Consider the following 22,119-nt stretch of genomic DNA (forward strand, 5'->3'; position numbering starts at 1 on the left):
AGAAGCACCCAGCAGCACAGTGCCCTGCCTGAGCAGGACCGCTGTGTCTGTGTAGGAGCCGGTACTGAGCGTATACTGCATGTGTACTACGACTAAAGGTACTTCACCAGAGGCTCCAGCTGATGTCACATATTTCACCATCAGCTGGATGACATCACTGACATCAAAGACTCTGCCCACTCATTTATTTTCACACATCTAAAAGATAATTCAGTGTTTGATCAGGATCAATACATCAATATAAAGATCAGTAATTGGTACCAAGTGGATCTTTGATGGTGACCTCAGAGAAATAAGATCAGCCCTCACACCATCATATCCAATGGTGGCTCCATTATTTCAGGTTAATGGTGTTTCTTTCCTGATGTGTTTTCTCTTCTGTTTTCAAAAACTGTTTTTAAACCCACAACCTTCATGTTTGGCCTCAACCACCATGATTAATTTCAGTTTCTCCTCAGCTTGAGTCACACCAACACAGGATGGGCAAAGGAAGTTTCTCTGTTGTGTCATCTCATGTTTTCCTGATCTGAGAAGCTTTGGCAACTAACTCAGCAAGAATATTATCTCTCAAGTGTTTTTTTCATGTGTGTTCTCATTGTTATTCTCCATGTTAACACGTTGTCTACACTGACCATAATCCACTCACCTTCCTTATTTCATTGTAGTGTCCCAACCAGATTCCAGTCAGGTGGTCTCTGTTCCTGCAGTCGCCTGAATCTTTGCTATGTGAAGGGGACAGACAATGTGGTGGTGGACACGTTGTCTAGAGTTCCCTCAGTGTGGTAATTGATGGTGAACTGTTTTTCCTCTCTCTGAATCTCCTCTTGTCTTTTCCTAGCCTCTTAAATTGCTTCCTGGGTGCATCGGTTGATGTGGGAGCTTGGGACAAGAGATGCTGGACCACCAAAGCAGGCCACTGGTTCCCCTCCTGATTGTTTTACATTATCTGAACAGCACAATGGGAGATGTATATGTTTTTTGGAAATTAGTTAATTATCTTTTAGACATTCAAAAAAAATTGCATTTATGGTATTTTGGTGCTGGGATTCACTTCAGGACCCCATTCTTGTGGAGGGGGGTGTGACGGTTCCTTGGCTGGTGTCTTTCATGATGTTCCTTGTGTTGCAGCAGGTATATAAAGGGCAGAGAGCTGTTCATTCCTCCTTGTTGGAAGCACCAGCGCCCGGTGCTCTCTACATACAGGATCTGCCTTGCTGGCCGGGAGGCTCTCTTCCTCCTCATCCATTATCACTTTGACTTTCAGCAGCCAACATCTTTTCCTTACAGCTCCCTTTACACTCATGCACACACGCACCCACACCATTGACTCTATTGACAAACACATCCCATTGTTATCTTAGTTCAATTTTGTTTTATCGTTGTGTTTTTTGGTGAAAAAAATCCAGTATTTGGCCTGCAACCTGCATCTGCCACTCTTTTGTCACAGCTTCAGAGCAACATTTTGAAAAATGGTTTCTCTCGAGTGTGCGTTCTCATGTGTCTTCTCAGATTACCCATTTCTGAGAATCTTTTGCCACAAACTGAGCAGGGGAATGGTTTCTCCCCAGTGTGTGTTCTCATGTGTCTTTTCAGACATCCCTTTTCTGAAAATCTTGTGCCACAAACTTAGCAGGGGAATGGTTTCTCCCCAGTGTGCGTTCTCACGTGTCTATTCAGACATCCTTTTTCTGAAAATCTTTTACCATAAACTGAGCAGGGGAACGGTTTCTCCCCTGTGTGTGTTCTTAAGTGTCTTTTCAGACGTCCCTTTTCTGAAATTATTTTGCCACAAACTGAGCAGGGGAACAGTTTCTCCACAGTGTGTGTTCTCATCTGTGTTTTCAGATTTCCCTTTGAGAATCTTTTGCCACAAACTGAGCATGAGAATAGTTTCTCCCCAGTTTTTGTTCTCATGAGTGTATCAAAACTGCATCTTGAGCACCTACATCAGGGGTATGCAAACTTTTTTATCAAAAGAGCCATTTCGCCGCCTCTTTCTCCAAAAAAACCCAGTCTCGAGCCGCAAAACCCAACACAACATAAACTTTTAAAAGTTTGATATTATGCTGTTGTGCGCTGAAGAGTGAATTAGTCAATTAGTGTGTGTGTAAACGTGTGAGTGAGTGAGGGAGTGAGGAAGGGGAGAGGGAGTCTGGTTGCCTAGCAACCAGTTAGCGTCGCAGCCGGGTTAACAGCTAGGCTAGTTAGCTGACGCTAGCTAGCCTCTAGTTAGCACCGTGGAGGTAGAACTTATGGAATGTTAATAACTAAGCGGAGCGCTTAGCAAGAGAGAGAGATATATAGAGAGAGAAAGCACCAAGGAAAACCCAAAAATGTGTGTGTTAACACACTCGTGCAGTATTAATAACCGGTAACACCTTCTTGCGATGTCACGGTTATTAATAACTAACGTCAATAAATAACGTATAATGCTATGTAATTTCTGCTAATTACAGGACTTCTGTCACATAAACAGAGCATTCATAGACATTATACAACACACTAAGCTATTTCTCTGCCCAGAAAATGCCTAGTTAAAGGAATCCTTACTTGACCCAGTGGAGCGGTAAGGTATTCGGTTTCCATGTTCCGGAGCGTGGTTCGGCTCAACTCGGAGGGCAGCAGAGCAGCGGCGGGGCAGCCTGCAGGGTCTGCTGGAGTTACTGGTGGGAAGGATGAAAAAGCTGTTGAGCTCTCTTTCACCAGGGACCAGTTCATGCGGGTTGCGTGGCTCGTCGGTGGCTTCTCTGGACGCTGTGACAGGAGGGAGAGAGTTGTCCTTGTGGAGCAGGTCTGTCGTCGCTGCACTGCACTCGAGGTCCGAAGTGGAGAACCAGAGAGGTTGAATCTTCTGAAGACGTTGCAAACCACTCAAGAGAGGAAAACCACTGAGAGAAGAAAATCACAGAGAGAGAGAATATTCTTCGCGCTGAAGTTTACATGTGGAGGCAGATGATGTCACTTCCTGTGGGATGATACTGGCTCTCAGCCAATAGCATTTTGGCAGGTTCTTGGATGTGGTCAGTGGCCAGGTTCTCAGAGGGGGGCCAGTGGCCAGAGTCATCACACCTCTTTTATGACCCTTTGTTCAAGAACATGTGGTCACTTGAATTCAGGCTTTGAAAAGGGGTGTTAGGCCTCACAGGCCGAAAGCCTTCTTCAGCTGGACTAATTGTCACATCTCTGAATTAATCTCTTGGTCTGGATGAGTTGGCAAAACATTCCCCCCATTGCACAGGAGGATGTTGGGCAGACAGCAGTCTTCTGGGCAACATTGGCGGTGGCAGGGGAAAACTCCTGGCTTTGTCTGGACGATGAAGCTTTTGGGTCTGGCTCCTCCTTAGACCTCGGCAGGTCCGGTGGGCACGAAGGACTCCCAGACTGTTTCATCGCCTTCGAAATACAACTCTTAATTAAAGCCTCCAGGTCTGATCCTTCGCCGCTGGGAGCTGGATTGACCGGAGCTTTATTTTTGGACCTATCGTCATGCCCCTTAGCCTTAGGTTGGGTTCTTTCCTTCAGAGGCGATTTGACCACCTGGGCTTGCTTGACTCTGTCGGAGGCGGGCGGGCCCAGCCCCCTTGGGTTGGCTGTCTGCTTTGCTGGTGAGGTTGCCAGCATCCTTGGGCCCCGGTCTTCGCGGCTCGGCGAGTCTGCGGTACCTCATCGCCTTCGAGGCCCAAGTCATCATGGTTGGAGGCCTGGATCCCCAAGACGCGCGGAGCGTTGTCAAACCTCCAATGGGCGGGGTTTCGTATTTCCCACGCCATCTGTGCATACTTTTTAGCTTGTACAGTGGTGAAGTTGCCTGTTCTGCTACGCATAGACACATCATATAGTATGCTGTCATGCAGGTTAAAGAGAAAGAGGGACTTGAACCCCTGGTCTTCTTCTTCCAGTCCTGCTTGATAGCGGTCCTGGAAGTAAGCAGCCCTCAGACGGTTGAAGAATGCCCGTGGTGACTCCTCTCTTTTCTGCTTCATGGCAAAGGCGTCAAGAATGGCTGACATCTGGTCTGTGTACAGGCCGTACTCTTCCCGCAATGCAGAGCACAACCTCGGATAGCTTGCCCGTACTTCTGGGGCAAGCATTTCAATAAAGTCACTCACCTGGTCTTCTCATAGGCAGAAGCCTGGGGGACGTTCCTCAAGCAGAAGTCGACCTCCCGAAGGTACGCATTTGATGTCTGCTCCACGTGCGTTGGGATTGATACGGTTGTTGTCCTTGCTGAGGCTTTCAAGCTGATGGGCGTGCAGTCCGCTCATCGACTCTGCCCATGGATTAGCAAGATACAGGTCATTGAGAGGGTTGAAGGTGGGGAAGGTGTCCCCCCATCCATATGTTGGGGTGGACTTGTACCACTCTCGGGGGTGTGGCTTCTGGCCCAAGCCCCCTGTGCGCGGGTATCCCCTATAACCTAATGGTTCTGCCCCCCTATCCGGAAGGGAGAAGGGGCGGCGGGAAGGGAAGGAATGCGATGCTCTGGAGGAAGGCGGAGCATCAAAAGTGACCGAGCGGTTATACTTGTGCGTCTGGTTAGCGGAGACGAACCTGGGAGTGGGGTGGCTGTCGGGCAGGGTGTTTTCCTCTGCCTCGCCGTCCTCACTGGGTTTTCTCGCCTGCCCATATTTTTCAGGACCAGGAATCTGGCCCGGCCTGGTTACTTGTGTCTGGATCATTTGTCGCCTGCAGCTGTGCAACCTGCTCTTGCAGCTCTTTCACTAGCAAGTGTTTCTTATGGAGAGACTGTGCAAGTGATTCCGACTCTTCCAGTCGGGCTTTCGCTTCTGCCCGCAGTTCAGTGATTTCTTGCTGCAGGTGATGAAGATTCTCCTCCAGGGTGCGTGTGTCCCTGGCGGCCGTTTCCATGCGGCCCCTAAATTCAAGCTCTTGCTGCTTGGATCTCTGGCAGAGCAACAAGAGTATCTCGCCCATTGCTTGAGCACTTGACATGTTTAGCTTGGGTGACTCATTGAGTTCACCCACCAAGCGCTGCAGATTTACGTCACAGTCGCTGATTCTGTAGTCAGCTAGTGTTTGCTCATCGCTTTCGGAGAGTGCGATGAGGCGGGCAACCACCTTGCGTAGGTTGCGGCCGAGGAGGGCAGTGGGCTTATCTGAGCTCCTCTCAGCCATATTGATGTTATTTGGTAAATTATCAAACTGCTGTTGATAAGAAAAGGTGCACAGGCGGGCCTGTGGCTTACGAGTGAGTATCTCCCTAGGATGTCTTTCCCTGATTCAAGCCTATACGCAGCGCTAAGTAGGGATTGGTACCTAAGAGCTGTGGCTGTATAGGTTCTCTCGCTGTGAAGCACTGGTGCAACTCTCAACGCGCTTGGTATTGTGTGGCAGATCGCAAAAGAAAAGGGTTGACAATTCTATACATGAAAGCCAAATTAAAAACTAAACCGAAATTGGGAGAAAAAAGGGGAAAAGTTTGAATTTGGAAAAAAAGGACAATTATTAAAATAGATAATTCTGAAATTATCAAATTAATAATTTTGTAATGATTAGGCCATTAACTTATCTCTGTCTGTAGAGACAAGTGCAGAAGGCCGAAATCCAAATAAAATAATGTGTTGCTCTGCCGAGCAAACATAATAGGGTCTTCGCCAGAAGTGCCTTCTGGCTCAGGCCCTAACTATGAATTCAAAAAAATGAATAATGTTTTATCTGTGTACAAATGTGGTCAAATGTCTCAGAATAGCCTCACATGGGGTAATAATTATGGATATAATTATTGATTATTAAATAAATTACTAATTAATATTAAATATTAATTATTCGGGGCACCACTCTGATGAGTTCAGGGAAACACGACCAAACTTGTAACAGTTACCAGTCTTGAACAGAGTTTATCAACTGAACAGTCAATATTCTGTAACATTAACTACCAAGGGACAGCTCTGATGTTTGAAGAATGAGATCTGAGCACTGGCTATTGCTTAGACACGTGACCACAAATTCGTACACAAAAGAAACTACGACTTCTCTCTTATAAAAAAAATATAATTATTAACACAGTGCATCAATCAATCAGCAACACGTTGGTATAACGGTTATCTAAACGAAAGACAAAAGTGATAATATGTGTGTGTGTGTGTGTGTGTGTGTGTGTGTGTGTGTGTGTAAATGTGTGAGTGAGGGAGTGAGGAAGGGGAGTGGGGAGTGTAATTGCCTAGCAACCAGTTAGCGTCGCAGCAGGGCTAGCAGCTAGGCTAGCAGCTAGGCTAGTTAGCTGAGGCTAGCTAGCCGCTAGTTAGCAAGGTGGAGGTAGAACTTGTGGAATGGTAATAACTATGCGGAGCGCTTAGCGGAAGAGAGAGAGAGAGAGAGAGAGAGAGAGATAGAGAAAGCGAAAAGGACAAAGGTAAACCCAAAAATGTGTGTGTTAACACACTTGTGCAGTATTAATAACAGGTAACACCTTCTTGAGATGTCACGGTTATTAATAACTAACATCAATAAATAACGTATAATACTATGTAATTTCTGCTAATTACAGGACTTCCGTCTCATAAACAGAACATTCATAGACATTATACAACACACTAAGCTATTTCTCTACCCAGAAAATGCCTAGTTAAAGGAATCCTTACTTGACCCGGTGGAGCAGTAAGGTATTCGATCTCCGTGATCCAGAGCACGGTTCAGCTCAACTCGGAGGGCAGCAGAGCAGCGGCGGGGCAGCCTGCAAGGTCTGCTGGAGTTACCGGTGGAAAGGTGGAGAAGCTGGAATGGGCTTTCTTTCACCAGGGACCAGTTCACGCGGATTGCGTGGCTCAACGGTGGCTTCTCTGGACGAGTGGACAGGAGAGAGGTGTGCTTTGCAGAGTCTCTGCCGTCGCTGCACTGCCAGCTCAAGGTCCAAAGAGAACCGGGGAGGTTGAAGCGAACCAAAGGGCTTGAAGAGAACCGAAGATCTGGACCTCACCGAAGAGAATGAAACTTCCGAAGGGAAAGAATTTTTTCCGTGCTGAAGTTTTTATGTGTGAGACAGATGACGTCACTTCCCGTGGGATGGTACTGGCTCTCAGCCAATAGCATTTTAACAGGCAATTTCCGGTCAAGCTGACTCACAGGTTCTTGGGGGGCGGGGGGGGGGGGGTGTCAGTGGCCAGAGTCATCAGCCCTTTTTTCGATCCCTTTGAAAAGGGGTGTTAGGCCTCACAGGCCGAAAGCCTTCTTCAGCTGGACTAATTGTCACATCTCTGAATTAATCTCTTGATCTGGTTGAGTTGGCACAACAATGTTAAACTTTCCCTTTGACAAACACTTACACAATGTTACAACCACTGAATAAAACAAACAGAAGTACAGTGTGCATGAGTGGGCCTACTCTGAAATAAATAAAAGTGAACTATGCAGGCCTAGTTGAGTCCTTCCTATATTTTTTCTTTGCAGAGAGAGGCATTTCTCTAATTTTCTGATCAATTTGCCCTTTGTTTTTGAAGTTGGAGATGGATGCTCTGATATTTTTACGAACATTTCTTTGATGTATTCCCGTCTGTGAACGGCTTACCTCTCTTTACAATCTCCTGAGCTGCCACACAACTGGCAACTGTAGTTGACTGTGGAGAGGTGATCCACTTCTTGAACGTATGTTTGCTCTGTTCAGCTTTCCGTTGCAGTTCTGAAATTGCTTTCTTTCGCTCATCTTCGCTTGGGTATTTTTCAGCGAATGCTGAGTGCTTGTTTGGAAAATGTCTTTCAACATTACATTTTTTGTTGTTCGATTTGTTTCCACATATCAAGCACACCGGTAATCCAGCGTCGTTAGCAGTGAAGGCAAATTCATCTGTCCGCAGAATTAAAGTGTCTTTTTTCATTTGAGATTTTTCATTTTTTACTCATGGTTACTGAATGGGTTGCACACTCAAGAAGCCGCCTGCAGGCAAAGACAAGGGCTATAGACGTTGATGTGACATATTTTAGTTGACAAATTATTTTTTTAAAAAGTTTACAAAATTAGATGTTAAAATAGGCTATATAACCGTAGTAGTAAATAAAATGCAAAAATAATAATGTATAAAAAAAATTAAATTAAGAAATAACCATTATTCATTTTCATTTAAAAAAAAAAAATCATTTTCATGTTTTTTTTTGTGGACACCAAAGGGAGCCGCAACAAGGAGGCTGAAGAGCCGCGGGTTGCATAAGTCAGGGGTCGGCAACCCGCGGCAGAATGAACTGATTAGAGGATGGAATTAGTAGAGAAGCATTGACATAAAGGGAAACTTCTGCATTCCCTTCATGTTGCTTCATCACACAGAGCAATTGCTAGTAGCAGTAGGGATGTCTTCATGACAGGATGGTGATCAGACAAGGGAAGTTCATCATCAACCATGCAGGGAGGAGTTAGCAGAGTTTGACTGTGGTACTGAATCATCAAAACTAACCATCGCACCGTGGTCTCAGCGTACGACCTGATGTCCCAGTCTTAAAGGGTTGTCATCAAACTCTCAGGGTGTGTCTGACCACATCTGAGCAGGATACCATGAACAGGCTAAATGCAGGACCTCTCAGAGTAAAATCTGTCATTTCCTGTTCCCAGTGTTAACATTCATCATTTAATGGGTAGGCAGGGTAGAAGAATAGGGTGGCAGGCGGGGACAGAGGTGCGGGATCAGGAGTTTAATGATAGATATGATGGTAGTAGATTGGAGTACCCTGGTGAAAAATAAATTTGCTGTGTACGAAAATGTAGCCTACTTTTGTGTCCTCAAGTGTGCTTATGATTAGTTAACTTGAAGCTTGCTAATTTGAAACAACTAATTTTGTACTAAATATATTTTAATTGTAATTAAATTGTAGAAAAGCTCAACTTGAAGTGTATTTAATGTACTTTTATGTGCTAAAGTCGAACAATTTAAGTATATTTAGTATACTTTAAGTATACAGTATGACTTTACTGTACTAATATAGGTTTAATTAGTAAAATTAAAGTGTACTTTGTATTATAAGTACATTAAAAATAGTTAAGCGTCGTAAAAATATACAAGCTTTATACGTTTAATATATTCTTACGGGGATAATGTGTGTAATTATAGATTTCGCTTATTCCAGTTAATAAAGAAGCATACTTTTCAGTTAATAAACAATATACTTTATCATTACTGTGCTATACTGCTTTCTACCTTGCACATTCTTGCAAATATATTACCAGTATACTAAAGGCTGAAAGACTTGAGACTACTTCCACGTGAAAAACATACTTTAATGTATTTGACGCATAAACATTGACATTACAAAACTTAAATTCACAAATATCAGTACTTTAGTATACGAGATGACAGACAGGAAGATGATGGAGGTGGACATGACAACAGAGAGGAAGATGATGGAGGTGGACATGACGACAGAGGAAGATGAAGGAGGTGGACATGACGACAGAGAGGAAGATGATAGAAGTGGACATGACAACAGAGAGGAAGATGATAGAAGTGGACATGATAACAGAGAGGAAGATGATGGAGGTGGACATGATGACACAGGAAGATGATGGAGGTGGAGATGACGACAGAGAGGAAGATGATGGCGGTGGACATGATGACACAGGAAGATGATGGAGGTGGACATGACGACAGAGAGGAAGATGATGGAAGAAGACAAGTAATTTTCCATTCCATGTATGAGACGTCTCGCAATAGGAAAACACTGTCATTATAATCTGGCTCATCTCTCCCATTGTGTTTCAGGTATGAATGTGAGCAACCTTGTCTTGTATTCCAGAAACACCATGATGACCATCCAGTACACCCTGGTGCTCCCTCACTAAAGGAAAGTCTGCTCTGACTCATGTCATTTGTACTGAGGCACAATGTGACAAGAGTCACTCTTGAGGATCTTCTGACAGTGTTTCATGAACATTTCCCTGGCTTGGTGCCAGCAACCGCATATCTTTTTCATAAAGCGTATGGACAGTTTGGCCAGTATGTGCCCGTTTTTATTGTCTCAACTGTGAAAGCTATATGGGACCCAGTGAGACAGCTCCAAGAAATTGTTCTTCTTGGAATGTTGAATTTGACATTGATGTCAAAATTGATGTCTTAACTTTCTTTTACTTAGTCTATCAACCCAAATAGTAAACATTTTGGAAAAATCTGGTATACTTTTAAATTGACGAGAATCAATTCCAGGCATTGTTTCAGATATTCAGTGTCGGGCCGAATACCAAATACTCAAGCAGAGTGGAAAATTGGGTATGATGATTTATCAGTTATGTGGAACTGTGATAGAATTCCAGTTTTCAACAGCACTAATTTTCAGATATGGCCAAGTCAGTGTCAAGTCGTAGAACTGTCACCAAAAAAATCTTCAAGCCAACATATGTATACCACGCTTACAATCTGGTAAAAGAAAGCTGAATATGATCACATTTGAACTGTTTTTGTGGCAGAGCTCAAGGAACTGGAACAGACTGTTTTGGAATCATCTTTTTTTTAATTAGTTTTTGCAATGCACACTCTTCTTCAGGAAGCCATCAAAGTGAGACATGGATGAGGCAGAACAAGGTCTGGGAAAGTTTGTGCTTAAATTTGACAAACTTTATGGTACTGCCAATGCTTCTTTTATCCATCCATTGTCTTCTGCTGATTCCTGTTAAGGGTCACGGGGGGGCTGGAGCCTATCCCAGCGGCAATGGGCGAGAGGCGGGGTTCACCCTGGACAGGTCGCCAGTCCATCGCAGGGCCAACATAGAGAGACAAACAACCATTACGGTCAATTTAGAGTATCCAATTAGCCTAGGCCCAAAGTGCATGTCTTTGGACGGTGGGAGGAAGCCGGAGTACCCGGAGAGAACCCATGCAGCCTAGGGGAGAACAGGCAAACTCCACACAGAAAGATCCCGCGCCCGAGCCCGGACTCGAACCCAGAACCTTCTTGCTGTGAGGCCAAAGTGCTAACCACTGCACCACCGAGCAGCCCATGCTTCTTTTAATGTGCAATTATTAATGTGCTTGGCAGCAGGGCTGCACAACTTAGGACAACTGTGGGCAACATCCACATTTCCGTTTGAGTCATTCAATGGGACTTTGCTTAGGTTTCTCAGTGGAACTACATATGTGCCAACACAAATAGTCAAGAGATTTTTTTCGCTGGAGGGGTCTCTCAGCAAAAGCAGGAACTACAATGGCAAATGCTAATGACAGCACAAAGACATTATTTGACAAACTTCAAAGTACCTCTATCTTAAGAAAATATCAAAGGAGCTTCAACATAATGTCAAAGGTTTGGGCTGCTTGAAGAAAGGCAGCACATCTGTGTTGCAGAGGATGCCTATTGAAACTTTCATAGGAGTGACAGTTCATTCAGGTTTATTTTATGACTGTTTCATTTGTAGCAGTGCGGTTTATAATTCATATAACAACACAACTCTCAAAAAGAGAAATAATTCAGTTGGTGAATATTCTGCAAAGTTATGGCCCTGGTGGCTTTTACATCTCATGATGGGGCCTCTTCGACATCCACCAAATTCTGTATTTTAGTAGAAGAGCTTGCACAGCGTGGAGGAAAGTTCTGTTAAGATGTTCAGATAAATAGATCTTCCACCTTTATAAATGAGGTGTCTCACACCAATAATGTATTTGCCATGCATTCCCAATCACTCAAACGTAAATGTGTAGTGGTTAAGTCCAAGGACAAAATGTATGTCCTTCCACTTGCAAACAATGTTGAAAGAGACGCAGATTCTTGGGGAGCAATGACTTTCAGACATCAACGCCAAACCGATCTCTACATATCAGTCCTATGTGAACCAAGTGCTGTCAGCGACTTTTCTATCTGTTGGTCTTGTTTGCAGTAGCCTTGCTTTTGCTCCATTAAATAATACTACTGAAATGTTCTTTTTTAGAACACGTGACAATGTGTTAATGCAAAGTGAGGGAACTTCATATTTTGGTTTTTTTTTGGCATGGAATTTAGTCAGTATTAACTTGTCTGTTGCAATGTGGGCAATGTCATCTGTTAAATCATAATGTAGCACTGGACCAACTTTAACCCACTTGATTTACAGCAGAACACTCATTTTTTGGGCAACTGTATCTGAGAATCTAGTCACACAATGGGTAGGGGAACAATTCCTCCCCATTGTGCATTCTCATGTGGGTTTTCAGACTTTCCTTAACTGAGAATTTTTTGCCACAAATCAAGCAGGAGAATGGTTTCTCTCCTGTATGCATTCTCATGTGTCTTTTCCGATACCCTTTTGAGAATCTTTTGCCACATATTGAACAGAGGAACGGTTTCTCCCCAGTGTGTGTTCTCATGTGTGAGTCCAGATTCCCCTTAACTGGGAATCTTTTACCACAAACTAAGCAGGGGAATGGTTTCTCTCCAGTATGTGTTCTCATGTGTGTTTTCAGATGTTCCTTTCCTGTGAATCTTGTGCCACAAACTGAGCAGGGGAATGGTTTCTCCCCAGAATGAATTCTCATGTGTATTTTCATATGTTCATTTTCTGAGAATCCTTTGCCACAAAATGGGCAGGGGAATGGTTTCTCCCCAGTGTGTGTTCTCATGTGTCTGTTCAGATTTCCCTTTGAGAATCTTTTGCCACAAACAGAGCATGGGAATGGTTTCTCTCCAGTGTGCGTTGTCATGTGTGTATCCAAACTACTTTTGTATCTAAAACCTTTACTGCATGTTGAGCACCTAAAGGGATGCTTATCCTTACGAACTTCTGTCTGAGATTCAGAAGCACCAGAGGTAATGATTTCTGATTCCCTTTCCGTCTTTACTTTTTGCTCTTTGGAGCTGCAATGAGATGCTTCCTGTCCTGGTCTCAATTTCTGAAGCAAATTCCTCCTTGAGTAAAAGGATTCCTTGTGCTCAGAGGTGGTCGTGTTATCAGGTCTGACCCAATCATCCTCACTGACTTCAGTCTCAGCTCCAGAAGAGTCTGACATCTGGTCATCAGTCCGGGGTTGTACAAGTGTATCTTGATCTACTTTGCTGCCTGGTTCTGGTTCTGGTCCTCCACACTCTTCTCCATCAGCTTCTGTTTTCAGATGATGAGTTGGGCTGCTGGTCAGAGACTCTGCTTTCAAGGTCTCCTTAGTCAGACTCTGATGAAGCTGTGGGAACTGAGGTTTGTCTTCGTCCCCTTCACTCTTCACAGGGACAAGGGTGAAGGGGAACGTGGTGATATCAGCCTTCTCCTGCCCTAGAAGCTGCGCTCCCTCTTCACTGATCCTGAGCTCCTCCCACTCCTCTTTAATGTGTGGGGGCTTTGGGTCCTGCAGCTCAGGTGGAACCTCTTCTTTAATCACCAGCAGCTTTGCAACGTCTGCAGGACACAAACAGCAACATCAGAAATCTCTTCATTTGACTCTGAAATAGCGGAGCAACAGACAGAAACAGAAATCAACTCAATAAAAAGAGACATCCTGCTACTGACGACCAGTCAGCAAACTGGGAACAGAAACAATGGATTCAGATGCTTGGATCAATGTTGTGCCACTCCTGTCAAAGGTCATTGGTCCCCTCCACTGAATGTTTTGGTCCATTCATAAACACATCTGCTAGTCGGAATGTTAATTTCTATAATGCGATCCTGTAAGAGAATGAGAGTTCACTCTCCCCCCACTGCAGGTTCAGTGGGGGGCAGGAACTCCTAAGTGCTCCCAGGGAGTGAGGTCTCTATTGTGCCTCCTTGATGACTGCAGTGGTGTTGCAGCTCCAGGGCAGATCCTCCTCGATGTGCACGCCCAAGAACTTCGGAGCAGCCGTACATTGCTGCCCTGCTGCTGCAGCTGGAGCAGACAGGAGAGCTGTGGCGGGGACCGAATTCATAACTGGCACAGAACTCTGAAGTAACGTGTCACCAATGAAGTGTTTTTCTACCTAGCACTGCTGAGACCCTAAAAACTAAAATTTAAGACCTACATGATGCAATTCAAATCAAAAATATTCTGTAAAATCTTTCTATTCTAATAAAACTCAAATAAGTACAAAAGCATTAACTTGACTGAACTCCATTCTTCAGGTTTCCACTAGGGTAACAGACAGAGCCCGTTAATCTTTAAGCTCAACACATGCCTGCAGCCGCCAAGGTTGTCACCAAAGGGCACTGATGTCAGATACGGATTTCTACTGGTGTGTCCCAAATCAAATACTTCCAAACTGCAGACTTAAAATTTTCAAATTGAGTATACTAAGAATACTATGTACTCAAGTGTGCAGCGAGCAAGTTTTGAGGGTGCAGTGCTGTCCCAAATTGCATACTGCCGTGCGGCGTACTCACTGGAAATAACGATGCGATGTCTTCTCCTTTGACACCGATTTATGACCGGCTGCATCAGCAAATTACCGCCACTTTTTGCCTGCGCTTGTTTTGTCAATTTTTGAAGCAGAGAAACAGCAAAATGAAAGGACATTGCGCATTGTTACAATCGGCGCCGACAACGTGATGTCCTTCTGTTGGCTGAGGATGCAACGGTATGTAGAGTTTATTTGTGTGATAAGGCATAAGCAAATAAGCTTTGGGCCCCCAAATTGAGGGTCTTTTTGCTTTTTTTAAAAAAACATATTGAAAGTCTTAAAGAAGTGACAACATAATTGAATAACTTAATTCATTCACTTTAATTACTGGAAAATTCTGATTCCATGATCAGTATACGGGGGGGGTTCAAATTCTGCTTAGGGCCCCCTTGTGTCAAACGTTCACCTGGTGAGTTTAGTGCTACCAAAGCATAGCAGTTTTCCATTTATGAATGTAGATGTGTGTGGGTGGGATGTGTGTGAGGTTTTATGCACTTTTTAATGTCTACACCTGTAGCAATACTATCTTTTTAAATTTGATTTATCTATGATTATCACCTCATGCTGTCAATACATACAATGACAAATAAAGATAAAGTAAAGTAAAAAGTCAACTTGTTGCTTTCTTGTGATAACTCAAATATAGGGTTGGTACAGAAATCTGGTATCAAAACAGTACGAACCAGACCAAGTAAGAATGAACATTTTGGTGCCTGACTTTTTGTTTACCGCTCCTTGATTACCTGGTCTCAACTTGCTTGATGTTAGTGCTGCTACTCAGCACACTTTACAGCCAGAGGATTAGTGAAGATGCTGAAGACGAAACACTTTAAAGTTTTGCTGAATTTTACATAGGAGGATGGAGAGTCAGCCATGTGTAACAGATGCCATAAAATGTTTTTTTTTAAAAAACGTTTTTTTTATTGATATTTACACACATAGATACAAACAGCATAACCCCTTCGCTCTGACGGAGCCCAATCCCCACAACAATACCACTGCACCATCAGCATGTTAGTAATAATACAAGAAAGAAAGAGGAAAAAAGGTAAACGAATCGTAATACAATAATAATAATAATAATAACTAAAAAAAAAAGTATTATCAATCAGGAAAGATCCTATGAGTTTTAAAGTACACACAACACAGGATCAGTCCCACAAAACATCAGCATTGGCAATATCTAACTTCTCTGTATAGGTTAAGAAAAGCTCCCATGTAGTATAAAACGTTTGGATACATCCCCTCGTGGAATAGTGAATCTTCTCTAATGCCAAATAATGCAAAAGGTCATTGATCCACATCTTAAGGAAGGGGGAAATTTCTCCTTCCATTAAAAGAGTATCAGTCACCCTGCTACGAAAGATGAGAATGCTATCATGTTTTTTGCCTGGCTGTTAAGGTGAATTTTTGATGGGACTATTCCAAATATGGCAGTGATGGCAGATGGTAAAATGGTAAACGGACTCAATTTTATATCGCACTTTTCTACCTTAGCGGCACTCAAAGCGCTTTACAGTGTCATCTCATTCACCCATTCACACACACACTGATGGTGGAGCTGCCATACAAGGCACCAACCTACTCATCAGGAGCAATTATGGGTTCAGTATCTTGCTCAAAGACACTTCAGCATGGTCACTGGGGTCAAGGATCGAACCAGCGACCCTTTGGTTGCTAGACGGTCACTCTACCCCTGAGCCATGCCACCCACGATGGTTCTATAGGCATTTGTATAACATCTGAAAGAGTTTTAAATATTGATTGCCAGAAGTTGTCTAGCTTCAAACAGAACCAGAACATGTGTGATAAGGGGGCTGGCATGAGTTTGCACCTATCACAGATAGGATCAATGCTTGGTGTAAACTTTGTCAGTCTCGTTTTAGACCAATGAAGGTGATGTATAATCTTAAACTGGACTGTTTACTGTGTCGTAAACAGATCAAAGAGGAATGCATCCTATCTAAAGCACTATCCCAGATCTCCTCAGAAAGTTCACACCCCAAATCGGCTTCCCATTGATCCTTTAATGACAGTAAAGGCTCCAAATTATTTTCATTTAGTAAGGAGTATATTTTCCCAATAGCCCCCTTGGAGCTTGAGTTGATCTTCAGAATGGAGTCTAAGAGTGAGCTGGGAGGCTGGGAAGGGAAATTTTTAAATGATGTAGATATTAAGCTGTGGAGCTGAAAAAAATTAAAGAAATGTGAATTCGGGACATCGAATTTAAGCATTAACTGGTCAAACGATGTGTAAGTTTTATCAACAAATAGATTCTCTATTGTGATAACTCCTCTATCAGCCCATTCATGAAAAGTACTATCTGTAACTGATGGCATGAACTGGTAATTTTTTATTATGGGAGCGCAAACGGGCAGGTCTTTAAGAGAGAAAGCTCGTCTAAAACTGGAAGTGAGGGAAGTTGAATTCTCCATGTTGTCTGTGTCGTTGTAGGATTCTCCTTCATATTTGAGGGTTTTTCTTATTCCATATAAATCATGATACCAAATTGTCCAATAATATAAAGATTATTATTATTCGAGTCATACCTCCATATACCTTTTATATCAGTTTCACCACGTAGTGCCAAAGCCAGTGGTTCAATCGCAATGGTGGAAAGGAGAGGTGACAGGGGACAACCTTGTCGGGTGCCACGATGGAGAGGGAAATAGGAATAGAGGTTGTTATTTGTCCGGATGGCTGCTAGTGGGACAGAGGATAAAACTCTAATCCAGGAGACAAACTTTTCACCAAAGCCAAATTGTTCTAGAGTGTAGAAAGATAGTCCCACTCCACCAGATCAAATGCCTTCTCAGCACCAAGTGAAAGTAATATTTCTGGAATGTCGGGCGGAGTGGCACCATAAAGAATATTAAACAGGTGTCTGATGTTCAAAAAGGAGTGCTGACCTTTAATAAAGCCCGTTTGATCATCTGCCATAATTGAAGGCAGGACCGCCTCTAGACGACAGGCCAGAATTTTGGAAAGGACTTTACAGTCTTCTTTTAAGAGTGAAATGGGACGGTATGAGCTGCAATCCAGAAGGTTTTTATCTCCAAAGAAACAGGCTCTGCTGTGTGTAGAACATAGTTTCGCACAAGGTACCTGAAAGAGCAACAAATCAGATGTCAACTTCAAGGTGTTTTTTTTTTCCTCAAACAAAAATCAGAGAATGCACAACTCTTCTGTTATCTGAGAACCAGGCATAGGCTGTATAGAAAGGGAAACAATAATGTAAACAAGGATAGAGAGATGCCATAGTACCCAGACCTGTTGAATTATTATTTCTGCTGTAAACAAAGGGAGATAACGAAAAACAGCATAGTTTCAAGTCTTCGGTTATTTTCTATTACTCCATTCGGAACAGTTGTGAGCCTTATGACTCTGTGGTAGTGAACAAATTGTCATTCAGAAGTTGTGTTTAGATAATGTAGTGGAAAGCACCAACCTTATTCAAATGTAGAATTTGCTCTCCCTCCATCTGAAGCATGGCCAGTCTTATGGAGAGTCTTGTAGAATTTTGGCTTTCACGTACACAATAGCTTCTCCTGGATTCTGAAACATCTTCTTGTTGTATGATATGGAATGTTGTCAATTGACAGTAGCATAGCAGTCACACAGTTAGCCGAGAAAGTGGGAGAGCTTTCTTTTCAGTGACAGTGAGGGCAGCCAATCACAGAGTAGTAGTTGAATGAGGTTGCCAGATAAACAACGGCAACCTATCGCCGTCAACTCATGCACTTGCATAAATAATGAGGTTGCCAGACGAGGTCAGAAAGGACCCCAATAGGGACAAACGAGGCATTCTAAACCCAACAGGGTAACATAGCAGTTTCAGAGAGCCTTTAGGAAGCTTCTGAGCCATCACAGACCCAACCATTTTAGTGGGGTTACAAATCACACCACACAACAAGAATTAATACCCTGTTCAACCTCTCTATGGCACCTTTAAAAACAGAGCAATGCACCATATTTGATAACTGACGTGACGCTCGGCCAAGAACTTCATCAGCAGTAACCAGTGCCAATGACAGCAGCCTTTCCTCTTCTGAGAGGTCTGGTAATTAATTCAATGTCAACCTAAAACTTTGCATATCAAGTAATGAGGCTAGCAAACATGGTTGCCATTCAACCGTGTGTGTAGCAATTAGTCTTATAATTCCACTCCGTGTCCACTGACTTTCTACTATTACATTAATAACTTTCTGTGGTCTTTGTTTCTAGGAATGAACGGGGGTTAAGCATTTTTAGACCTAACAAAATGAAATTTTAGGTTGGAAATCTGGCCTTTTTAGGCTTTTCAAGGCCTTAATTCAACAGTCAAAATTTGAGACTTTTTGACCCCGCAGGAACCTTGATTCACCCCAAGTGTTTTTTCAGATTAAATACCTGTCAAGAAGTGTTACCCCAGGTAGAGGTGGAGTTGTTAGCTGGGGAAGTGAGTAGTACTTTTTAAGTATATATTTCTTTTATTGTGCCCTTTCACCAGCAGACATCTGAGCCATTGCAGGTCCATGATAAATTGATTTAGTGTCCGAATTCAATAAAAAGACGGAGGCAAACGAACAAGACGAAGGGTTTTACATGTTGCTCTTCATGGTGTTTATAAACTGACTGATGTATTCTATGTGTTCTTCACTGTTCATCTGACTCCATTGATAGATTTCAGAACATGTCCAGCATTTATGGGTGAAAGTGCATGAATGTGTTTTCATCAAAAACTACATTTTGTGTGTGTGTGTGTGTTTTACAATTTTTACATGAGAATATGGAGCAGAGGTGCAAAGAGGTGACAGAGTACCCGTCTGGGGGGAAATAACCAAATGGATATTCTAAATCTATATCTAAATCCCAAAAATGTAATTTAAGGCGTTATTCAGAGAAATTTTCATTAATGTGCGAGAAGGCAAAAGTGGATTCAAATATATCCAAGTCTTGGCAAAATGTCTTTTTGTATAAGTACTCTCTGAATCTTCTCTGTATAAGGGCAGCTCTTCCTTGGCAACAGAACAGTGATAACATTAGTGGTGCAATGGATCATCACTGATCCGTGATCCACACGGATCTCTCTTCACAGTTCGGCAAGCACGTGATTCGCAAATTGGTTGACAAAATAAATAAAGAGTTGTGTTCACGTGGAGCCGGTCGAGGGCGCCACCTGTTCAATCCAAACAAAAGAAGCACAGTGGCACGGCAGTCATGGCTAGCAGAGGAGGAGAGGAGCTTGAAAAACCACCTGCATTGTTTAAGTCCCATGTATGGGAGCATTTTGGCTTCCCTGTAAAATACAATGATGGAGGAGATGTAGGCATTGTGGCACAAGAAAGCCATGAGAGTGGAAACCCATTTGGCAGGATCCAAGACGAATGCTGCCCAACAACCACTAATCACCACCGCATTTAAACAGCCTTCAGCGGCAGGATCAGTGAGCTAAGGCCATAACAAACGCTATCAGAGTGTTTATAGCTGCAGACATGAGGATTGACATCTCGAGTTAAATGTTCTTTGCATTGAATGAGCAGAAAAATGTTGCACTAAGAGTTCTACAAAATAAATGGAGAGCAAAGTTACTTATCTTTTTCCTTTTTTCCTGTTAATCCCAAAAATGATCTGATCCATGACTCAAAACCATGATACAATCCAAACTGAGTTTTTGATCCGTTGCACCACTCGATAACGTCCACAAGAGAGGCCAGAGAACTCTTAACTCTTCTGTGGATTTCATTCATCACGAATTGGGGGGGGGGGGGGGGGGGGGGGCATGCAGGAATGACCAAAACCAGGGGGCAGCCATGTCCACTAGATTTTACTGGCTTGGCATGTCCATTGATATTGGACGGATGGGTATGAGTTTTACTTCTGTGTCTTTTCATGGACTAGTTTGTTCAGCAAGTTACATGAGGACCTTATTAATTTGACTTGGTTTACCATGACAATTAACAGGTTTTTATTTTTCAATTTCTTAGAATCCGACATCATAACTCCAACTCCCTCCATCCACCATATCAATCCGGTCCTCCAACAGCTCCTCTGGCTCAGGTCCGCAATCAATTCAAAATCCTCCAGCTTACATTCAAGACCATCCACAACGGCCACCCCCCCCCCCCCCCATCTGTCCCACCTCCTCCATCTTCCCAAAGAACACCTAGACATAGAATGAATGAATGGGGCCATGTATCGAGAGATTTTGAGTGAAAGCAACCTTCCATCAGCAAGGGCATTGAAGATGAAACGTGGCTGAGGGTTTCAGCATAACAATGATCCCAAACACACCACCCAGGCAACGAAGGAGTGGCTTCATAGGAAGCATTTCAAGGTCCAAGTTGACTGGAACGTCTCTTCTGCTGTCCCATGTTGAACGTGTCCAGTATCACAAAGGTGAGGGGCCCCCTCCCTCTACTGGGAGCATTATTAGGTAGAAAATATCGGCCTGTCATAATGTGCTCCCTCCACCCACATTCATGTGGAGAAGTGAATCATGGGGTTTTTACAATGGAGCATTATTTGATATCCAACTTGGCGTATTGAGACACAAAGTAGCAGTTTTTTGAGGCGGTGGGATAAATTGATAGACATCGCTATAGGTTTATGCTGCTGGTAGCGAAACAACACCGGTTGTCCTGGTCAGTGTGCGGGGACTCACCTGCTCTGTACAGCCTGACTCGGGGCTTCAGCACGGCATCGAGCAGCAACCTCTGCCGGCGGTTCTCCCGCTCGTACTCCGCCACGGTTTCCTCCAGCAGAGCCACGATCTGCTCCGCGGCCGCAGCCAGCCGCTCGGTGAGCAGCGCTCTCAGCACCCGGACCCCAGCCGCTGAGTCTCCTCCCAGCTGCAGCAGGAAGTCTTCAGCGGCGGCGAGGATCCGCTCCTGGACCGACACCCGCAGCAGCTGAGCGGCGCACATGTTACGAAACAAAGACTGAGGCCGGGGGTTCACGGACTTCTCCTCCTTTCCTTGTTGTTTACAAGCGTACTGCCTTTTCTTCTTGCTCTTCTTCTCTTTTTGTGAAGCGCGTATTGATGACGTATGTGGTGACGTTAAAAGCCTCCCCAGTTGGCAGTGGCCACGTGACTGATTCAGGTCCCGCTTCTCCGGTTTAGCGTGGGATTCTAAATCTCCAAAGCAGTGAAACGCCGTGTTTTCCACCCTCTGGTTCGCGCGTCTCTTGTAGCTTCCTTTCTAAAGGTGAACCAGCAAGGAGCAGTAGGTTTTCCCCGTCTGGGAACATCTGGAGTTGATTTCTCCTAGTAAGCTGTGCTCATAGTAATGATCCATCGGCGTAGAATTGGCTGAATATCGGTAGGGACGTGTTCCTAGCGTCCCTACCGATATTCAGCCGCTACTGTTTCGTCACTTACAACACTGTCCGTAGTGTTTAGGCAATGATTATGGCACACAAAGAGTTAAATGTTGGTCTCTGCTAGAAGTCCGTAAAAGAAGAAAGAACGTAAATATCGCTCCCTGATCGGCTGCCGGGTTCTCGCTAACTTACATGTTATTGGCTGTCCCCGCTGTCACTCCATCTACTCGTCAAATTCCATGCAACCTGCTGGCTGGAGCGGATGAAAGGCAGCGTGTGTTCTCTGCGGAAGCTGTCAATATTTTCGGCATTTGTTCTGGGTCGCTTCAGCGAACAGTAGGATTTGGTCACATTCAGCTTAAAACAACATTCTCCGTGTGGCGAGGGAGCACGAGTAATCACAGTGGAGTGAATAGGTGCAGTGTACCACTCAGCCAAAGTGAGCCCCCTGGTGGCTGGCTGTAGTAAGTACAGCATATACAGTGTCCTGCCAAAGGAGAAGGGACATTGCAAACTCAGTCTTTCAAATGAAGTTTCTGCCAACACGTTTTT

The 22,119-nt window shown here is 43.8% G+C and overlaps 1 protein-coding gene across 1 annotated transcript; it reads right to left on the reverse strand.

The window, feature by feature from the left end:
• Positions 1 to 9,236: 9,236 nt before the first annotated feature.
• On the reverse strand, positions 9,237 to 21,443 carry LOC147242008 (uncharacterized). Its single transcript, XM_086192341.1, has 2 exons — positions 20,909 to 21,443; positions 9,237 to 13,291 (listed from the first exon to the last, which is right to left on the reverse strand). The coding sequence occupies exons 1-2, from the start codon at positions 21,168 to 21,170 to the stop codon at positions 12,057 to 12,059; spliced, it is 1,497 nt and encodes a 498-aa protein (XP_086048467.1). The 5' UTR covers positions 21,171 to 21,443; the 3' UTR covers positions 9,237 to 12,056.
• Positions 21,444 to 22,119: the final 676 nt, after the last annotated feature.

This window comes from Aulostomus chinensis, chromosome 21, assembly GCF_037954235.1.
Source record: "Aulostomus chinensis isolate RoL2024-O1b breed Wild chromosome 21, RoL_Achi_v1.0, whole genome shotgun sequence".
Classification (NCBI taxonomy): domain Eukaryota; kingdom Metazoa; phylum Chordata; class Actinopteri; order Syngnathiformes; family Aulostomidae; genus Aulostomus; species Aulostomus chinensis.

Bases quoted from the DNA above. Each gene is read 5' to 3' on its own strand.
- LOC147242008 (XM_086192341.1), bottom strand. From the start codon at position 21,170: ATGTGCGCCGCTCAGCTGCTGCGGGTGTCGGTCCAGGAGCGGATCCTC. The intron at 13,292-20,908 runs GTGAGTCCCCGC...TGTGTCCTGCAG, and splicing joins AGTCAGGCTGTACAGAGCAG to ACGTTGCAAAGCTGCTGGTG.